The sequence below is a fragment of the Sinohyriopsis cumingii genome, chromosome 10 (assembly GCF_028554795.1).
Source record: "Sinohyriopsis cumingii isolate HCF-2022 chromosome 10, ASM2855479v2, whole genome shotgun sequence".
NCBI lineage: Eukaryota > Metazoa > Mollusca > Bivalvia > Unionida > Unionidae > Sinohyriopsis > Sinohyriopsis cumingii.
Window position 1 is genome coordinate 70,195,546 of NC_142970.1, and position 18,499 is coordinate 70,214,044.

The window sequence follows — 18,499 nt, forward strand, 5'->3', positions numbered from 1 at the left end:
TTAAACACTGCTCCTACATAATCGAGACAAGGGGAGAACACAACCTGAATAGACTGATAAATAAGCAGTTTTTCACTGCCGGTTCGCGTTTGTACAAATACATTTCACTCAAAAACACAAATAATGGCTTTTCTCGAGTACGTAGTCACACGTTCGACGTTAAACTTACAAACTAACATTTTAAGCCAATTGCCTGAACCATTTCCCGTCGATGTACAATGCACCACTGTTACACGCTATTGGTTAGTTGGCATTACATACTAAGGGAGGAGGGGGCAACTCATAAAATTTAATAGATGTCGCCAGAACAAAGCATTAAAATATGTTCGATCCGCCAAGGTATAAGATAGGAGTATCATATCGGAACCTTCCCTAGCTAAGATCTACTCATGGTACAACAATGAAGACGACGCTTTTATAAACATGATTTCAGCCAAACAATTATTCTTTTTTTTTTTTTGTAACATCATTGTATTTTTTTAAAAAAGTGACTTTGTGGGAAACTGGTCCACCTTCCTCTTCAATAAAATAAAATCTGTAATGCCACTGTTTCCACCTTAGGCATATGAAACATTTCCCTGAGTTTGTTTCCCGTACATGTATGTTCTTTATGGGGTTTTCTAACAATATGCAGGGATAGAGGTTTGGTGTGACTTAATAGGGGGTAATCTCAGAGGTATTGACTTTGCAATGCAATTTTTTTTCTCCCCCCAATGACCGTATTTCTCCATTCTCTATCAAGTTTGAAAACCTGTACATGGTGATGGTTACTGACTTATATTTCGAAAGTGGGTGCCTTCAAGGAGAAGAGAGTACGTACTGGACCCCAGTAGTCTCTGACAATGTCCAAGTTTTCACTTTCATTAATATGTTATGTCACAAATTTCATGAGTTTGTTTGAGAGAAAGAAAAAATACAAGTCTGAATGGTTTGTTAATCAACACATGTTATTAAATTTTATTTCATATATAAATGAAAGCTTTGTTGCACTTAATCGGGTCATCGTTTATTTTGTACACTCATTATGCACCTTTACTGGTCTTTCTTTCATTCTCAATTATCCCCTCCCCAGTTCTCTTCAGTCTCAATTTCACGTCAGGAACATTACATTTAACTAAAACATCAAATAATGCTCCCCGATTTTCAAGCTTTCTGCTTTGCTAAAGTTGTAAATGTTTACTGTCCAAAAGAAATACATTAACATAAGCTGAGAGTAAATTAGTTTTAAAAAAAGAAATGGAACAAAGAAATAAACTGTCAAATACTCTTCCCCTATATGCCTGATACTGAAGCCGATCCAGATTGGGAGGAAGGCATGGGGTGTGATTTGAGAAGTTAACAAAAGAGAAATTTGCTTAAAATTGCCAACTGTCTCTGATTTTCATAAGAACTATGTATAATTAGACTACATTATATAGAAAGTAACATACTTTACAAATTACTTTGGTACCATAAATGGCAATTAGTATTTTAAAACGTTAAAACTGGGAACAGCTTCATTTGGTGATAGAGAATAAGGTATTAAGTTCAATGTTTGAAACAGAAATCGAATGTTAAATTACACAGGATTCGTAACCAACAATAACGATGCAATGTTGGAATCCAATGATCAGGAACATTACAAGCATCCGATGAATTAGATATAGTTGGTTAGGTTATCAAACTCAGACATTTACACACCATCATTTATCGGATAAACTAAACCAAAACTAATTAAGTGGCATTATTGTACATTGCTAGAGGCGTTGCCATTTAAATATTGTTTCACGGTGACTTTGTCGCATAAAACTGTATTGGCCATTACGTATTATTAGACAAGGGAATGTACTAATTTAACTGCAAAACGGTAGTTCAACTGACCTCTCCCATTCACCATTGGAAAGCACTGCCCGCATCTGTAAATCAAAAAGCTATCCATTTTGCATGTTCTATTGGTAAATTTTAATTTTCTCTGCCCGCACCCCACTGCTATTCCTGATTCACGTATATATATATATATATATATATATATATATATATATATATATATATATATATATATATATATATATATATATATTATAAGGACTGTGAATTCACAAGTTTTTATGAGGTACCTATATTTGCTGCTTTGAACCATAAATATAACGACCCAGACAACTTTGCTCTTTCCATGAAAGCAACAAAACTTCTCCATCCACATCATGAAAACAATAGGACCTTTTTTCCAGACAACAAACAATGATCATACTGCACAAACAATAAGACCCTTCTACAATCATCGAATTGAAAGACCCAACAATTATAGAACCCCTTCCACAACTAATCACATCAGTAGACCTATTCCCCAAACCAACAATGACTGTTCTGTGAAAACAATAAGACCCTCTACCACATACCATTAATTTAAATAGCCAGCAACGATCGTTGTGTAAAAACAATAAGACCACTTTCATAATCTCCATGAAAACAATAAAATCCCTTCCAAAGACCCAACAATGATAGTTTCGTGAAAACAACAGGGCCCATTCCACAATCAACAAGCAAGATCCTTTTGTTAATACAAGATGATCATTTCCCCCAATCAACAATGACCATTTTGAGAAAACTACAAGACCCCTTCCACATACAGTACCACAAATTTAAAGACCCAACAAAGAATGATCTTCCTGAGAAAACATTACACATTTCACAATAAAACCTCCTCCACAATAAGATCCCTTTCACAATATGCCCCCTTTCATAATAAGACCTCATCCACAAAGCATACATTTCTGTACCAATAAAAAGGTCATTTTTCATTAAAAAAAATACTAAAACTGATACCCACAAAAATAAACAAGTTCACAATATTTTGGGTATAATGCTGTGAAGTCATACTGCATCGATCATAAAATACATGTAAGCTCTTAAATGACAGATGTTTGGGATCAAAGAAAAAAAATCCTGTGAAAGGAAAATGTGAAGCACTAGTATTCTGCATTTCTGGGGTGCACAACCTTTTTCAGCCAAGGACCCGATTGCATTTTCTAAGACCACTCGAGGGTCGCAAACACTAATTTCTTTAATATATTTACTGTTCACGAGCCAGATTTTTTGTGTTGTTTTAATTTGCCCTAAGGGCCCGACAGAACACGTTCGAGGGCAGGGGGTTGTGCACCCCTGCTGTATTTTAATGCTCCATCATGACAACAATGGGGCTTATACCCATGTCTGTCCATCTGTCGGTCATAACTTGGTGAGGTTATGTGGTTATGCCCGTTTGCAGGCACTTGGGTGGGATCCAATTTCTCCATGAACACATTTCTATTTATCTATTTCGACATATGGCCAGAATTCAAACTCCTATTCACAGAACTACCAGTAGTGAAAGCAATATGATACATGTACAGAAAAGTGATCAGTAAGGTCAGGATATAGAAGGGTGGATTTGAAAATCCAGATCAATAACGGTACAGTCGAAATTTGCCGACTCCACTTTCATGGAATCTCAACAGGGATCACTGTGGCATATGTGTGCAGGTTTGCCATTCCATCTACCCACAACTAGATTAATCTACCGGCAAATTTTAATGCTGTTTACTTTCTTTTAATTTTAGTACCATCTCATCCTCCTCTTTGTTGAATACACATGTATACCGGACTTGATATTATGAGCTTATTTTCCTTCCCGACGGCAAACTTCCAAAATAGTTTTAAAGCAGTTTTTCAATATTTTTTATTCTGAATAGACGATTCATCCATTGAGTTAATGTTATTGTTGCTTTGTGTTTAACGCCATCCTTCAGCGTATCAAAGTTTATATATAGTGGCCACTGAGGAAGAACCTTAGAAAACACCACCGACACACAAGCTACTGGCAAGCTTTCTCACGTAAACACACTGGCCAAGCCTGAGACCAGAACCCACGCAGACTGAGGTGAGACGGCAGTGATCGGCATAGGCGAGCACTTAAGACCACTATTCCGCCTGGGACCCAGAAGTTAATGAACAATAAAAGGTTGACAAACATGTGACATACAAGTAGATTATTTTTTATTTTTTTGTTAAAAACATTTTGGTACTGATGCTGGCGGCTACCATACGATGGATCGATTACAGCAAACTGGATGGCACACTACATATTTTTTTTGTTGTTGCTGTGACTGGAAGAAAGGGAACTAATCATTTGTTGGATTAAATCTAAGTCTAAACGTCATAAAATGTGCATTATACAACAGAATCTGGAACTAATATATTCTCTCTGATATCAAATAGCAAAATAAAAACACCAAAAATATCCAATCCCAACGTTATATTATATCTACTGTATGAAGACAGTTAAATATGCAACCATAATGATGGCACTTTCATGAATTCGATCTTTTTTTGTAAATCTGTACACCCCACAGATCACAACAAATCTTTATACATTCAAAAATCAGGTAATTAATATTTTAAACTGATTTATAAAATGTATTCACGTTTTGCCCCTATTTCATTTATATCTCATCATTATGCATTCCCTGTTTTGCATTTGTGCTCTCCATTTTCTTCAAAATGGATTCATTGTTTCATGTGTGTTCATTCAGTATTTCATTTGCATTCATTCTGTATTGCAACTCATTTACTTTTCATTTTTGCTTCACTGGTAAAATTACTCGTTTCAAGGTCTGTATAACAACTGTAATATTGTTTTTTATTTCCTTAAGGGGTGGTTTAGCTAAACGTATATACCCACATGAGCAGTTCATACAAAACTGTAAATGACACAATCTATAAAATGTTCAAAGCACTTTGAAAAAAATACATAAACATGTGATGTGCCCCCTAAATGAACTGTCAATATATCAAATGGAATAGCCCTCTTATTTCACTGTCCCAACCTGAGCATAAACCAACAGCAATATACCATGGCCCGCCATTGCCCCAACCTGTGTATAATTAATGGCATAACATCATGGCTTGCCACGGCCCCAACCCACATATAAATTAATGGCATAATACCATGGCTTGCCACTGCCCCAACCTAAGCATAAATTAATGGCATATTACTATGGCCTGCCACAGCCCCAACCCACATATAAATTAATGGCATAATACCATGGCTTGCCACTGCCCCAACCTGAGCATAAATTAACGGCATATTACTATGGCTTGCCACTTCCCCAATCTGCATATAAATTAATGGCAATATACCATGGCTTGCCACTGCTCAAGCCTGAGCATGAACCATGGCCAAGGAATGCTACAGAGAGTAAAGAAAATATAATGTTACAGTATATTTGAGATACAGTGTAAAATCAATAAAGAACTACTGGAATACAAGTTATGATTCTTACAACCTCATCCACTGTGGCAGGAAAATACTATAGTAAAAGCATGCCCTCCTGTTTGTTTGTAAACACACACACACACACACAGATTTTTAAAAATGAAAAGTATCAAGTATATAAAAAATACACAAAACTTGATCAATGCTTTCACTGATTTATAATTTCTAACCTGACTGTCGCCATGGGATCCATGACACTTTCAACATATTGGTGTTTTAATACAAACCGATGCTCTCGATGTAAAGAAGCAAACAGTCTGTTTGTTGTCCATTTCTGGTTTCTAGAATAGTTTATTTTGGCAAAACCTGTGTCACTGAAGTACAATATTTGCAATGTCTAGTTATAACATTTCTAAACAAACTGAACAAATAACTAGAAGGAAGTCTTGTATGTATGTGTTCAAAGAGATATAACTCCAAAATTTATAGAATTATTGAGATTATCAAAGACAGCAAACTACATATCTACTACTTGAGAATATAGACTGACCCAAGCAAATATAGCAACCTAGTTGCTAAAGAAACTCCTGTTTGACTGGAAACACCATCAGGCTGGCATTGCTTGGGATGCCCTGGCAACATTCTGGTTAAAACTTATAAATCAATGAATGAAATAACCAAATTTTATGCACCTTTTATATCCTTGATGCCTTTTGTTTTTAAAATCAGTGGGTTGTTTTGTTTTTAAAACAAACAGGTTTGTGTGAGAATACTATAGTATGTGATGTTGTATTCCAAATATAGTTGTTGTTGTTGTTGTTGTTGTGGGGTTTAACGCCATTTTTCAGCACACGATAGGCTATACCTGGCGGCCAGTATTAATGGTGGAGGAAGAACACGGGAAATCCCCGGAAAGAACCACCAACCCTCGAGAAGCTACTGGCCAGCTTTCTCACATACCCACATTGGCCGAATACATCCAAATATAGACTGAACTGATTATGGTTATTTGGAATAAAAAGAAGAGAATTAATCAAGCATCATACCCAAAATGAATAACCTAGAGAAACAGTAGTTCAGATGAAAAGTGTAGGTAGTGAGCATGGTGGCATGCAACCCTTCAACCTCACAGTCACCTGGTGTGGAAGGCGGTGATATTGATTTAATAATGACGGCATAGGTAGTGAATTGGCAGAGGGATTATCAAGACGACAGAATATAAAATTAATCGAAAAGTGTTCAACTTCTTGACCCATGGTCCCATCCAGGGAACACAGTACATGGTCTACAGTGGTGAAGCAAGGAAAGGAAGTGTGGGATCATATAATAATCCCACAATGAAATGATCTGTAGTTTCCGATTACAACAGAATCAAAACTCTGAACCACAGTCCTCCATCACAACCCCATAGCCCTATCTAGGGCTGGAGTTGTGAAGAGAGGAATGAAAGTGTATGATTACTTTACATTGTTAGCATATAATGAACTGGGTAAGTCATTACTGAAATATTAAAAGAAAAACTTCAAAACCAAAACTATGCCTTACTGACCCAATCCCTACCAAAGACAAGACATGGGGACTGAAATGGTAACATAAACAAGTCCATGTGTGATGAACTTATATTCCAAACATAAAGCAGATTAGTCAAGAGGCTATGGAAATATCAGTGATGAAACATCTTGAACCAAAACCTGTCTCTAATGTAACTATTGATCCCATGACTCTACCCTGAACCAGGAGTGTTACTGAGGTATAGTAACAACATGATTCACCCAGGAGCAGAAATACATTGAAAGAATAGGAGTGGGGAGAGGGGTGGTGAAAAAAATATGTGATAATATATAATGTGAACTAGAAATTTTTCTTTAACCTCAATATAAGTAATGGTCTTCAACTTATATAATAAATTTATTTCTGCAAATAAGCAAGAATACTTTTTTCAAGCTACTTTGGAGCCAGTATTTTGTTAACCCTTCCCACCTCCCTTACCCAAAAATGAGATGGTGGGTCCCATAGTGACAAAATGTGTTGGCAAGAGTAATAAATGCTAAAAGTGTGATGATGTTATATTCTAAATATGCCGTGAACAGACTGAGGTGTTAGGAAAATGTAGGTGATGAAAACAACTTTTAACCAAATTGTGTTCCCATCTTGACCCCAAAGATTCCACCCAGAAGCATGACTGGAAGTGAAAGAGGGGGAGTATGTGATAATGTAATATTCCAAATATAAGTGTTCCTGTCCTGACCACAAAGGTCCACACAGAAGCAGGAGTGGAAGTGAGAGAGGGGAAGTTTGTGATAATATGTTCCAAATATAATGTGAATCAGGTAAGTGGATACTAAGATAGAAGTGACTGAAACAAACTTTTTTCCAGATCTGTCACTGCACACACCCAGTCAAAGACAACCCAAATACTACATGCCCCCATCTTGGCGTTGTTGTTCTGGGTTTAACGCCAATTCTCTGCACAATATAGGCTATACATGGTGGCCAGTATAACTGGTGAAATCAGAACCTAGTTGTTGTAGGGTTTAAAGCCATTTTTCAGCACACAATAGGCTATGCATGGCAGCCAATATTAATGGTGAAGGAGGAACCCGGGAAAACCTGGAATGAACCACCAACCCACAAGAAGCTAATGGAAAGCTTTCTCACATACCCACATTAGCCGGATCCAAGAATCGAACCCACGCAGAGGTGAGATGGCAGTGATCCGTAACGGAGAGCGCTTTAGACCACTCGGCCACTCGGGGCCCCAAATCAGAACCTAGAAAAACCCTGATAAGAACCAGGACCAAAGAAACTACTGTCAAGCTTTCTCACATACCCCACACTGGTCAAGACCAAGACTCAAACCCAAATAGACTAAGGTGAGATGTTCAGTGATTTGTGATTGCGAGCACTTTAGACCACTTGGCTCAATCACTGGTATTGCTTCATGCCCATGATTCATCTTTAAATATCCAAAAGCTACAGTATGCAGTAATTTAAATTGCTACATTGTGGATAAACTGCTCTTAAATACCATATGTACTCATGTATAAGCCATGTCCAATTGCAAACAGCAAAGACCATGATCTGCTTCAACACAATTTGCTGGCAGATATGGGTCCATATTGTTTGATGTACTGATTAGTCCTAGCAAAGAACAAAGACCCAGATCCACCAGCCCATTATGTGACAGCAGATCCGGGTCTATGCAATGTACAGTTGGATCAAACTTGCATATGAGTATATACGGTAGATCTTATTCAATATATGTGACAATGCCATATCCATGCAAGTCGACACAAATGACATTGTCTAAATGTAGAAATAAACCTTAATTAGTGATTAGATGAGTTTTAACAGCAGATGGACTACATAACACCCACCACAGTGCTACAGGTTGTACATTTTGTGTGTATGTGCATTTGTGTGCATTTACTTGGCCTTTTTCAGTTTTCAAGGTCAGAAGAAGACATTTTACCAAAACCAAATATATTCAAGAGACTGATGATTGAGTTGTCAAGATATGATTGTTTTCTCTATAAAAATAAATGGCCATTGCACAATTATTGCATCAAATAATCAGTAAGCATCAAAATGAGGGTCAAAGAATCAATAAGTCTTAACTTGCAATCTGAAATTTTAAAATCTGCACTAGATAAACGTATTTTTGTTTAAAGAGATCTATAGTTACTAGAAAAGCAAAACTTCAGAAATTTATCTCAAGTGATAAGAAAGACACCAAACTACCCACAAAATGGCAAAATGACAGTGAGTTGATACAATTGTAACCCTGATCATCCTCAAACTTGGGACTAAATTTGTTACTAAACGGGACTTCAAAACTTGGGACTAAATCTGTTACTAAACGGAACTTCAAAACTTGGGACTAAATTTGTTATTACAAGGGACTTAAAAAATTGGGAATAAATTTAAATACTGACCTTATCCTCTCCAACCTTTTTCTTCTTAGCATTCCATGGGGTGTCTATTTTACTTCTCTTTGCTTTTGGTCCTTTTGTGGACATCTTTCTTTTGGTCTTTGTGGATCTATCCGGCGAGGATTCAGGGCAATAATCTGAATCTGAAGATTCATCTCCCTGTGGTACCCATTCATTATCGGAGTCCTCAAAGTCTTCGTCCTCTGCCGTCATTATTAAATCAATATCACCTCCTTCCTCGCCAGGAGACTGTGAGGTTGAAGGGTTGCATGCCATCATGCTCGGTACTGGTGTAAGGCTTGTACTGGTGCTAACCTGGCTTGACTTGAGATGTGGGTCCTGTGTTCCCTGGTTTGAAACTGGACGTGATTCCAGCCTGTCACTACCTAAATGTGGGTCCAGTGTGGCAGAGTCATATGATTTACACACAGATGTGGCAAGAGGTGTTGTCATGGAGTTATCAATCTTTGAAACCTGCTGGATGTTATTTAATGGTTCAATTGTGATTGTCTTCTCCTGATTCTTACTAATTGTTTCCTCCAGTGTAGGGCTAATGGAGGCATACAGTTCTGTTTTGATTGACTTTGATGCACAAGGTAGCTGGAAATAAAATTAAAATGTATCGTTCAGCAGAAACCTTTCTCCCCTTAGTACTACCCTGTACATTAGACTTTTTATAAACTATTACACTATACTTTGCAAAGAAATTCATTACACTACTGTATATACTTGCTTATAAATTGTGTCAAACTGCAAACCACAAAGATCGAGTCAAACTGTAAACAACAAAGATCCTGAGCCACTGTCGCAAAATGTGCCTGCAGATCAGGGTCCATGTTGTTTCTTGATTACTCCTAAAAACTGCACTGCCCCAGATCTGCTGGCACATTATGCAATTAGGAATCCTCCGCCATCAGTCAGATACACTAGGTTTCAATCAGCTGACATGTTTAATATTACTGAAATGTGCTCCATAATTCCATTTTGCAACATAATTTCATGACTGGTCAAAGAATCACTGTCACTTATGTTGTTTTTTCCTCAGTATACATTAGCTACTTATGATGCAAACTACTGCCAAAACTGTTATACAGCTCCTTTGCATTGTTTAAATCTACACTTTTCAATCTTACTCCAAGCACATAATTTTTTTTATGTGCACAAAGTGAACCCATCAAGGAATATTTAAGTGCACCATGTCATAATTGGGTATATTTTACACCTGTACACCTGTGTACTGTGAACACTAGGTACTTAATTAACCTGCTTGCAAAGGTGAGACAAAATGACTCCTTGATACTTTCAGTGCAATTGAAGGCACCTGCTGTTCATGCATGATATGTTATAAAGTGCAAAATGACCAAAATTGTATTGTATCCAAGTTAACTATACGACTGTTTCTTGCAAATAAAAATATTTATTTGAAAATAGTCACTGTGAGTGCAAATGATAATCTTTTCACTAGCACGGGTTACAAAAGTATTATTAAAGCCAGTTATTGCTGTGTATACTATTTACCCTATCAACATCAATGCCCATTCATATCAATTATGATTATATATAGCAAACTAATAGAAGCCTGGGTGATGAATAAACACAACTGGCAGTGAAAAATAAACTCATGGCTTAAACTTCCCAGCAGGATATCAAATACAAAGGTTATTTCATTACAAAGCAAGCCAACCCCAGAAAATGACTCTGGATTCTTTTAAGTGTGCCAATTTTCTTTTTATAAAGTCGGCCAACATAAGGAACCCAACTTTGGTTCCTTTGGATTCTTTTAAGTGTGCCAATTTCTTTTTTTTTTTTACAAAGTCTGCTGACACAGGGAAACAAGCATTGATTCTTTTTATCTGTATTAACAGAAATTTTGACAATAATTTGGAAAAAATTGAATTTTTTTAAAGCAACACAGTCTAGTGTGTCGGGCACGCATATTGATATAACGCTAAACAGTAAATTAGTTTTCATTAGTTTCATCTAAATTTTCCCTATCCATAGTTTACAGTGTTTTATTTTTCGACAACAAGAAGCATGTACTTCATCTTGTGGGGATAAATGTACATCATTTCTGATTGGCATCCTCTATAGGTGGGAAATCATAGCAGTGTGGAAGTAACAACATAGTATACATCTATTTCAAGTAATTAAATTATTTCTTCTTTACACTTTATAATATTTTTATTCTTTTTGTGCAAGTATAACTACTTTTAATTTAATCTTGTAATGCAGATCTGATGTAAAAAGAAAAATGTTAGAGCATAGCCAGTGGCCTTCAAATAGATCCTACCTGTCCAGTTATTTTGAACACTCATCAGGCCAACACAAATATTGAAACAGATCCTACTTGTCCAATTATTCTGAGCGCTCATCAGTCCAACACGTATATTTAAATAGATCCGACTCATCCAACTATTTAGAGCACTCATCAGCCAATACATATATTTAAATAGAACCTACTTGTCCAATTATTTAGAGCACTCATCAGCCAACATAGAATCTTACTTGTCCAATTATTTTGAGCACTCATTAGGCCAACACAGACATTAAATAGATCCAGCTGCTAAAATATTTTTTTTTCTCCATGTGAGCAGAGTTACATCCACAACTTTCTACTTTAATGCCACAAAAGACAAACCCTCTTCCAACCTCAAGTAAGCCATTAGCTACCAGTACTACAGCTGTTGTGCAGTTTCACTTCTGTCGGGTGCTATCATATCAGTTACTAAGACTAATGAGGCTGGTTGCTAGGCTGAATACTAGAGCATCATCAAAGCTGACGACAGAAACTGACAATAAAAACATGGTTACATTTATATTCATTATTTCATTAGTTTTTGCTGAATCTGAGTCAAATAAAAAACAGCTTACCTTGTACAGTGTCTGTTATTCATATATTTCCACCCCATCATACAAGAAATCCCAGTCAAGTAAACTGTTTTGAATCCCACAAAATAAATCCAATATTTACATATGTACATATAAAAACACAAACGAAATCCACTATCTAATTACAAAGCTGAGAGTAGTACCTCTCAAAACAGTCATTATCCACACATAAATGACAATGTATGTTACTAAGATATGCCCACATCTCTGTGATGCTGGTTTCATACCATTTCAGGTCTTGCTTTTGGTTCCCCATTTTCTTGGCATAATTGTTTGTTTCTTTCACAAGCCTTTCCACCAGACATTCAAGAAGAAAAAAAACTTGCGAAAAAAAATCTTTCTCTTTGCTTAGTGGTCCAAGCTCGATTGTTGAACCGACATGAGATTCAAAATCATTGATCTCGAACACGGCAAGGTCTAGTCCTACAATGTAAGACATAGTACATGCACCCAGAACAAAAATATCGGGTAATGTGTCTTACGTTGTAGGACTAGACAAGGTCAACACTCCATTGTGCAAGTGAGACTATGTCCTCCTCATCATCTGATTCAAAATCACTTACATCTGGTGTTGAAATGGTACCAACATCAATATCTGATCCATTTTCTAAGAATGATCCATTAAACTCTTCGATATCACTTGCACTTAACCCTTCAAAGTCGCTCCTATCTGAATACATCTTTGTTTATCTCAACTACATGTGTTTTGTAAATAGCAGGAAAGCCCTTCCAGGATAATTAAATTTAGCCTCTCACCTCTCAGATTTCAAACCTGTATCAAAATGTCGAGTCCTCTCATTGGTTATGATAATCAAAAATATGTAAACTTCTGTACTTTCAACCAATCAACGTTTAGTTAATGTAGCGGTCACGTCCGCAAAGATGCGACACTGGGGTTTCGAGTACTGCTGAACTATACGCACATAAGCGATACTGGGGTAGTAAACGAGGCTTATCAACACTGCATGTATGTGTCGGTGGGGTTCAGGAGCTATTTACAGGTGATGCTTAGATGAAGCAGTCATAGCTAAAGAGTTAATGCTATTTCCCAATTACATGCCTTTAAACCTGTCACACAAATATCAACTGTAGAAAACAATGATTTTTTATTCTATAACTAATACATAAGTATGAGACTAGCGTAATACATATCTGACAGTTAGAATGCAAAATCTTCACTTTAGATGGTTATTTTATTACATCAGTAACTGGATATAAAATTTATATTTTCTACCAATGTCCGTATACACAGTATTACTATTTACTATAAAATATATTAAGTTTATGGCTTATGTAACGTCTCACCCTCAATATCTTGACTAAATTAATGACCTCATTGGAAACAAATCTCAAAGGTCTCAATAGGTCATCCTTTGATAGTCAACATAGCTGTTTGTATGATTTCCTAACATCATTGTGCTTTGTTTAATGTTTTCATACATCACAAACAGAACACACCTGAAATATTATCGGTTAAAAATGTTGTTGCTATTATAAATTATTTTAACTACTATTATAGTCTTAAACTAAGAAAATTACTTTTTTTATATCTATACATTTTCATAATTATATCAATACATCCTGATGCAATGTTGTTTTATCATTAATATAAAAATAAGTATTTCTCATTATTGTAAAAATATTCATGAAAGTATTTATAAAACTTGTATATGCTGCTCATTCAGAAATAAACAATTACTACTAATATCAATATGTAATTTGGAATATGGAAATGTCGCAATTTTACACCCAAAAAAATCCTGAAATTTTGGAATGATTGGCACCCCTGTAAAAAGCAATGGGATTTATCATTACATGATGGACAGCCATGGAAATAGCTCATTTTTTGCTTTATGTTTTGCAAAAAAATAATGGCTATCAATGAAACCATTCAAAAAGGAATTCATTGTTACATGTATATCTGTGAGAAAACAATGAAAAAGTTCCCAAACGTTACCTGTCCAAACCCATCAAGCAACTGTGGCAAAGATGAAGTACCATTATTTATCACTGTCAATATGGTGTTTGCGGAATTGTTTAATGCATCTGCTGCCTTTGGATCTAAAACCTTCTCCACTTCTGTGCTTTCTTGCTTTGGTATGTTTTCTTGACGTATCCCTGACTGCAACAAACTCTGGCTAAATGTTTCTGACGCCAGTAAAGAAATAAAATCGTGGCAGAACTGAGATAACTTACTGAGTCGCAACTGTTTGGCAAGTTTCTCTATTCCATATACATTTGCCTTGTTTAACTGTATGCTGCCAATATAAAGATAGTTCACAATTAGCCTGACTGCTGCCTTCTCAATGTCCTCTGGGAGATAGAATTCAAATATGTTATTCTCCTCGGTGTGGGCCAAACATCGTAAAATATTTGGACAAGCTGCCATCAACACCAGTTTATGAAGCTGAAAGAAAACAAAATTTTTAATTTAAAACTATATTAAAGATTGCAAAGGATTAAAGATAAGATAATACTAAAGGATTAACATCAAGGAGAATATAAAATCCATTCCATCTGTCTATAATTGCAATGCCAGTAGCTGGTAAAGGAAAGAAGCATTTCCACTGGACAGAATGTTACCACGTGATCAAAATGAATTGCGTTTATATCTGTATGAACTGCAAGGAGAACTACTTTTCTAAGAATACCCACTTCTATAAATAGAGTCACGTGCACAGCATAAGATAAACACTGCCAGTGAAGGCACACACGAAGGAAGCATTAAAGAAAAAGAACATTCTTACAATTTTTTGTAAAAATAATTGAATAAATTTGGCTTCCATTGGTTGAAGGACTGGTATTATTATGACCTTACTATGATCAAGCAGGACAATCCCAAGTGCTATAAATAGCTCCGTAACAGAAAATCCCAAACATGCATTACTAATCTCAATTAAGATTTCTGTTTTTTTTTAATGACGCAAACAAAATAACTTAACTAATAAATTGAAATTTTAATTATAAGAGTATTAAGAGTAAATACTTTCATGAATATTTTTACAATAATAAGAAATACTTATTATTTGCTGTGTGAGTCGGCAAGTGACAGTTTATACCATGATAAACTCAGAAAAAACAACATTAAACTCTTATGTAACATCCTAAAGATAAGAGAAAACTAAAGAATTAACAGCAAGGAGAATATAAAATCCAATCCACCTGTCTGTAACACCCTAAATCATTGGGTGGAAATTTAATAAACATTGGCAATAAATTTAAGTTGCATATGAGATAAACATCAGTGAAAAAGATAAATTTATATGGACCAGCATCCCATGCCCAAATCCATGGAATGGGGTCAAAGGTTAAATACATGTATACAAAAAATGACATTGCAAAAACAATTTTTATGCATGCAATCATAGCCAGATCCCTCTCTCTCACACACGCACAAAGAAAAACACTGGGTAGCAGAGGTGGGATTAAAAAAAACTCTCTTACAACATTATCTGAAAACATGCACAAATATAAACCTTAAATCTTTCATCCTGAAGATTGAGAACAGCATCACAGTATTTGTTCCCTCTCCAGAGTTCCGACATCTGGGACAAAAGCAGAGAGGGGTAATCTGAATTTGTATAAACTTTCTCCATATTATTTGTCCTCTTTCTACTTGTCTTCAAATTCAATACCACCAGGCTCGTTGATGCAACATATCTGAAGGTAGTTCTGTAAAAGAGATGAATGGGATCAACTTCACTGCATCATACTTTTAAGTCTGCAAAGAGACATCCCGTAGATTCACATTTTATCTCTACTTGCTCTAAATACATGTGTACAAGGCAAACACAAATGCATACTAAAATCTCTTCTTTAAAATACTGTAGAATCTGGATAAATGAAAATAAGTCTATTTGGATAATAAACACACACGTTACAAGAATAAACAAATATGTGTTTGGATAAAAAGCACCAATGTTTAGGCCTGCCAAGGGATATGAGGGTTCTAAGGTACCCACCTGCTGATAATAACCCAGATAATAAAAGGAGTCATTGGGAACCTGTTTACCATATACAAGTTTTCTAGCAATGCATATGGCCCTGTAATCCCTTAGTTTGTCAATCAGCACTTGCTTTGTTTTCAAGTTGACAATCCTTTAGATCAAGCTGCAACTAAAATACACGTACTTGTTCATTGCCATGAATATGTTATTCAATCCAGATGATAGACTTGTATGAATATGTTATTCAATCCAGATGATAGACCTGTATGTAATATGTTATTCAATCCAGATGATAGACTTGTATGTAATATGTTATTCAATCCAGATGATAGACCTGTATGTAATATGTTATTCAATCCAGATAATAGACTTGTATGTAATATATTATTCAATCCAGATGACAGACTTGTAAATAATATGCTATTCAATCCAGATGATAGACTTGTATGTAATATGTGTGTGTGTGTGATTTGGATTTTTAATGGAGCTTTAAAATTTTTTTAGTCATATCGCTATGATGTCTGCAGTGTGGCAGTTTATAGTGATGCCTAGCAATGTGGCATCATGCCGCAGACATGTAGCATGATGTCCCACCCAGTCACATTATCCTGACACCAGACCGACCAGTTGTAATACTAACCTCTTAATGCTGAGCGCAAAGCGAGGAAGCTGTTAGTACAAGTTTTCTAAGTCTTTGGTATGACTTGGCCGGGGATCGAACCCACGACCTTCTGCATCCGAGGCAGATGCTCTAGCCACTAGACCAACGGAGTGGTCACCATATCATCATGGAGAAAAAGGTAACATATAGAAATTAAAAATACTTTGTAAATATGTTAAATATTATGATGCTTTTATACAGTGATGACCAATTATACTTATTGCAGATAATCATACCGATATCCAATATACACTAAATAAGTTTAGCAGATATTGACATAACTGCAAATTTACAATCAAGACAGAAAACACAAAAATTATTGTATCTGGTTCAAGACAACTGTCACACATACAGATTTAAGATGAGAATGACTACTGGTATATTGGTAATATAGATGAATACATGTTGTGTTTAATATAGCTTTAACATTTTTAGTCATATCACTATGATGTCTGGAGCATTGCAGTTTATAATGATGTCAAACACTAAGGCATCATCCTACAGACATGTAGCATGATGACCTACCCAGTCACATTATCCTGACACCTGGCCAACCAGTCCTAACACTAACCTCTTAATGCTGAGTGCCAAGCGAGGCAGCTGCCAGTACCATTTTAAAAAATCTTTCGGATGACTTGGCTGGGGATCAAACCTGCAACCATCTGCATCTAAAACTGATGCTCTAACTACCTGGGTGACTGGAGCAGTTGCAGATGATTAAATACTGGTACTCAGGTCTTGTATTTAACAAGAATGGAAAGTTCTCCAATGGCCCGAGTATATAAAATTTACATTTGTCTACTGAACCATATTTTAACATTGGTTTATGAAATTCAGGAATTTGAAAGATTAAATATATTGTAGTTAAAAAAAGTCCTCATCCTTTTTTCAGAAGTATAATGAATGTAAAAAAAATGTACCCCTCCATATACATATTTGTTATACAGTGAACTTGGTCAGTTCCCCTTAAATTATTAATATCAAAACCGTAATGATAAATTAATGGGCTAGATTAGTGAATGGTACAAAGAAAAAATGTGATATCGAATGTATTCCCTCCTAAACAAACATTTTTGCAAAAATTCATATGACAATAAATGGATACTATAAATATATATCAATACAATGATTTAGCTACAGATCAAGAAATGAAAGATTTTTGTCAGTTAACCCATTAAGAAAGCCTGAAGAAGAACAACTAAACAACCAAAAGATCAATACAGACAAGTTTAGGCAGTTGAAATGTAACGGTTTAATTACAGGTTATCAAAAGACATGTTTGGATTTAGAAAAGGTCTAATTCTCTGTACCGAAAAATATATCCAAAAGATCATTTAAATTTAGAAGTATAAAAAATAGGTTTCCTGCTGAAACTTGGAGACGGGATTTAAAATAATATGGATTAAAACAGGAACTTGGGTCCACTGGTGAATTCATGAACAATTTAGATTTGTAAATCTACTGGAGAATGTGTAACCCAATGTAGTAATTTTAAAATAAGGAAATTTAAAAGAATTAGATTTTGGAGCTGTGGGAAAATTTCCTCTTAGCAATATTGTCATTACTATCTGCCAATTTGGGATATAGTTTATAACTACTAGGGACATTGCCACATAAATTAGCTAGTAGACATGGTCAAGGTTATTTGACCAGCTGCTCTGCTTTTAGACTGAAAGATTATTCACACAGCTACAGTGAACATAATGGAATAGTGGAGAAATCGCCCTCTGGAGATCGTACCCCCATGGCGGTCGGAGAAGCCACCCCAGTGCGACTGAAGAAGTCACCCCAAAGATCATAGATACTAATTCTGAGATGTTGCCACATGTTGCTTACC

The 18,499-nt window shown here is 35.7% G+C and overlaps 1 protein-coding gene across 1 annotated transcript in view; it reads right to left on the reverse strand.

The window, feature by feature from the left end:
- The window catches only part of LOC149790361 (uncharacterized), a 161,582-nt gene that overhangs the window by 29,721 nt on the left and 113,362 nt on the right, over positions 1 to 18,499 (reverse strand). Inside the window, exons 6-8 of the mRNA XM_089973207.1 lie at positions 15,531 to 15,726; positions 14,012 to 14,461; positions 9,169 to 9,765 (exon numbers count right to left, since the gene is read on the reverse strand). Coding sequence (XP_089829333.1) covers positions 9,169 to 9,765; positions 14,012 to 14,461; positions 15,531 to 15,726 — 1,243 coding nt within the window. The remainder of the gene's footprint in view (positions 1 to 9,168; positions 9,766 to 14,011; positions 14,462 to 15,530; positions 15,727 to 18,499) is intronic.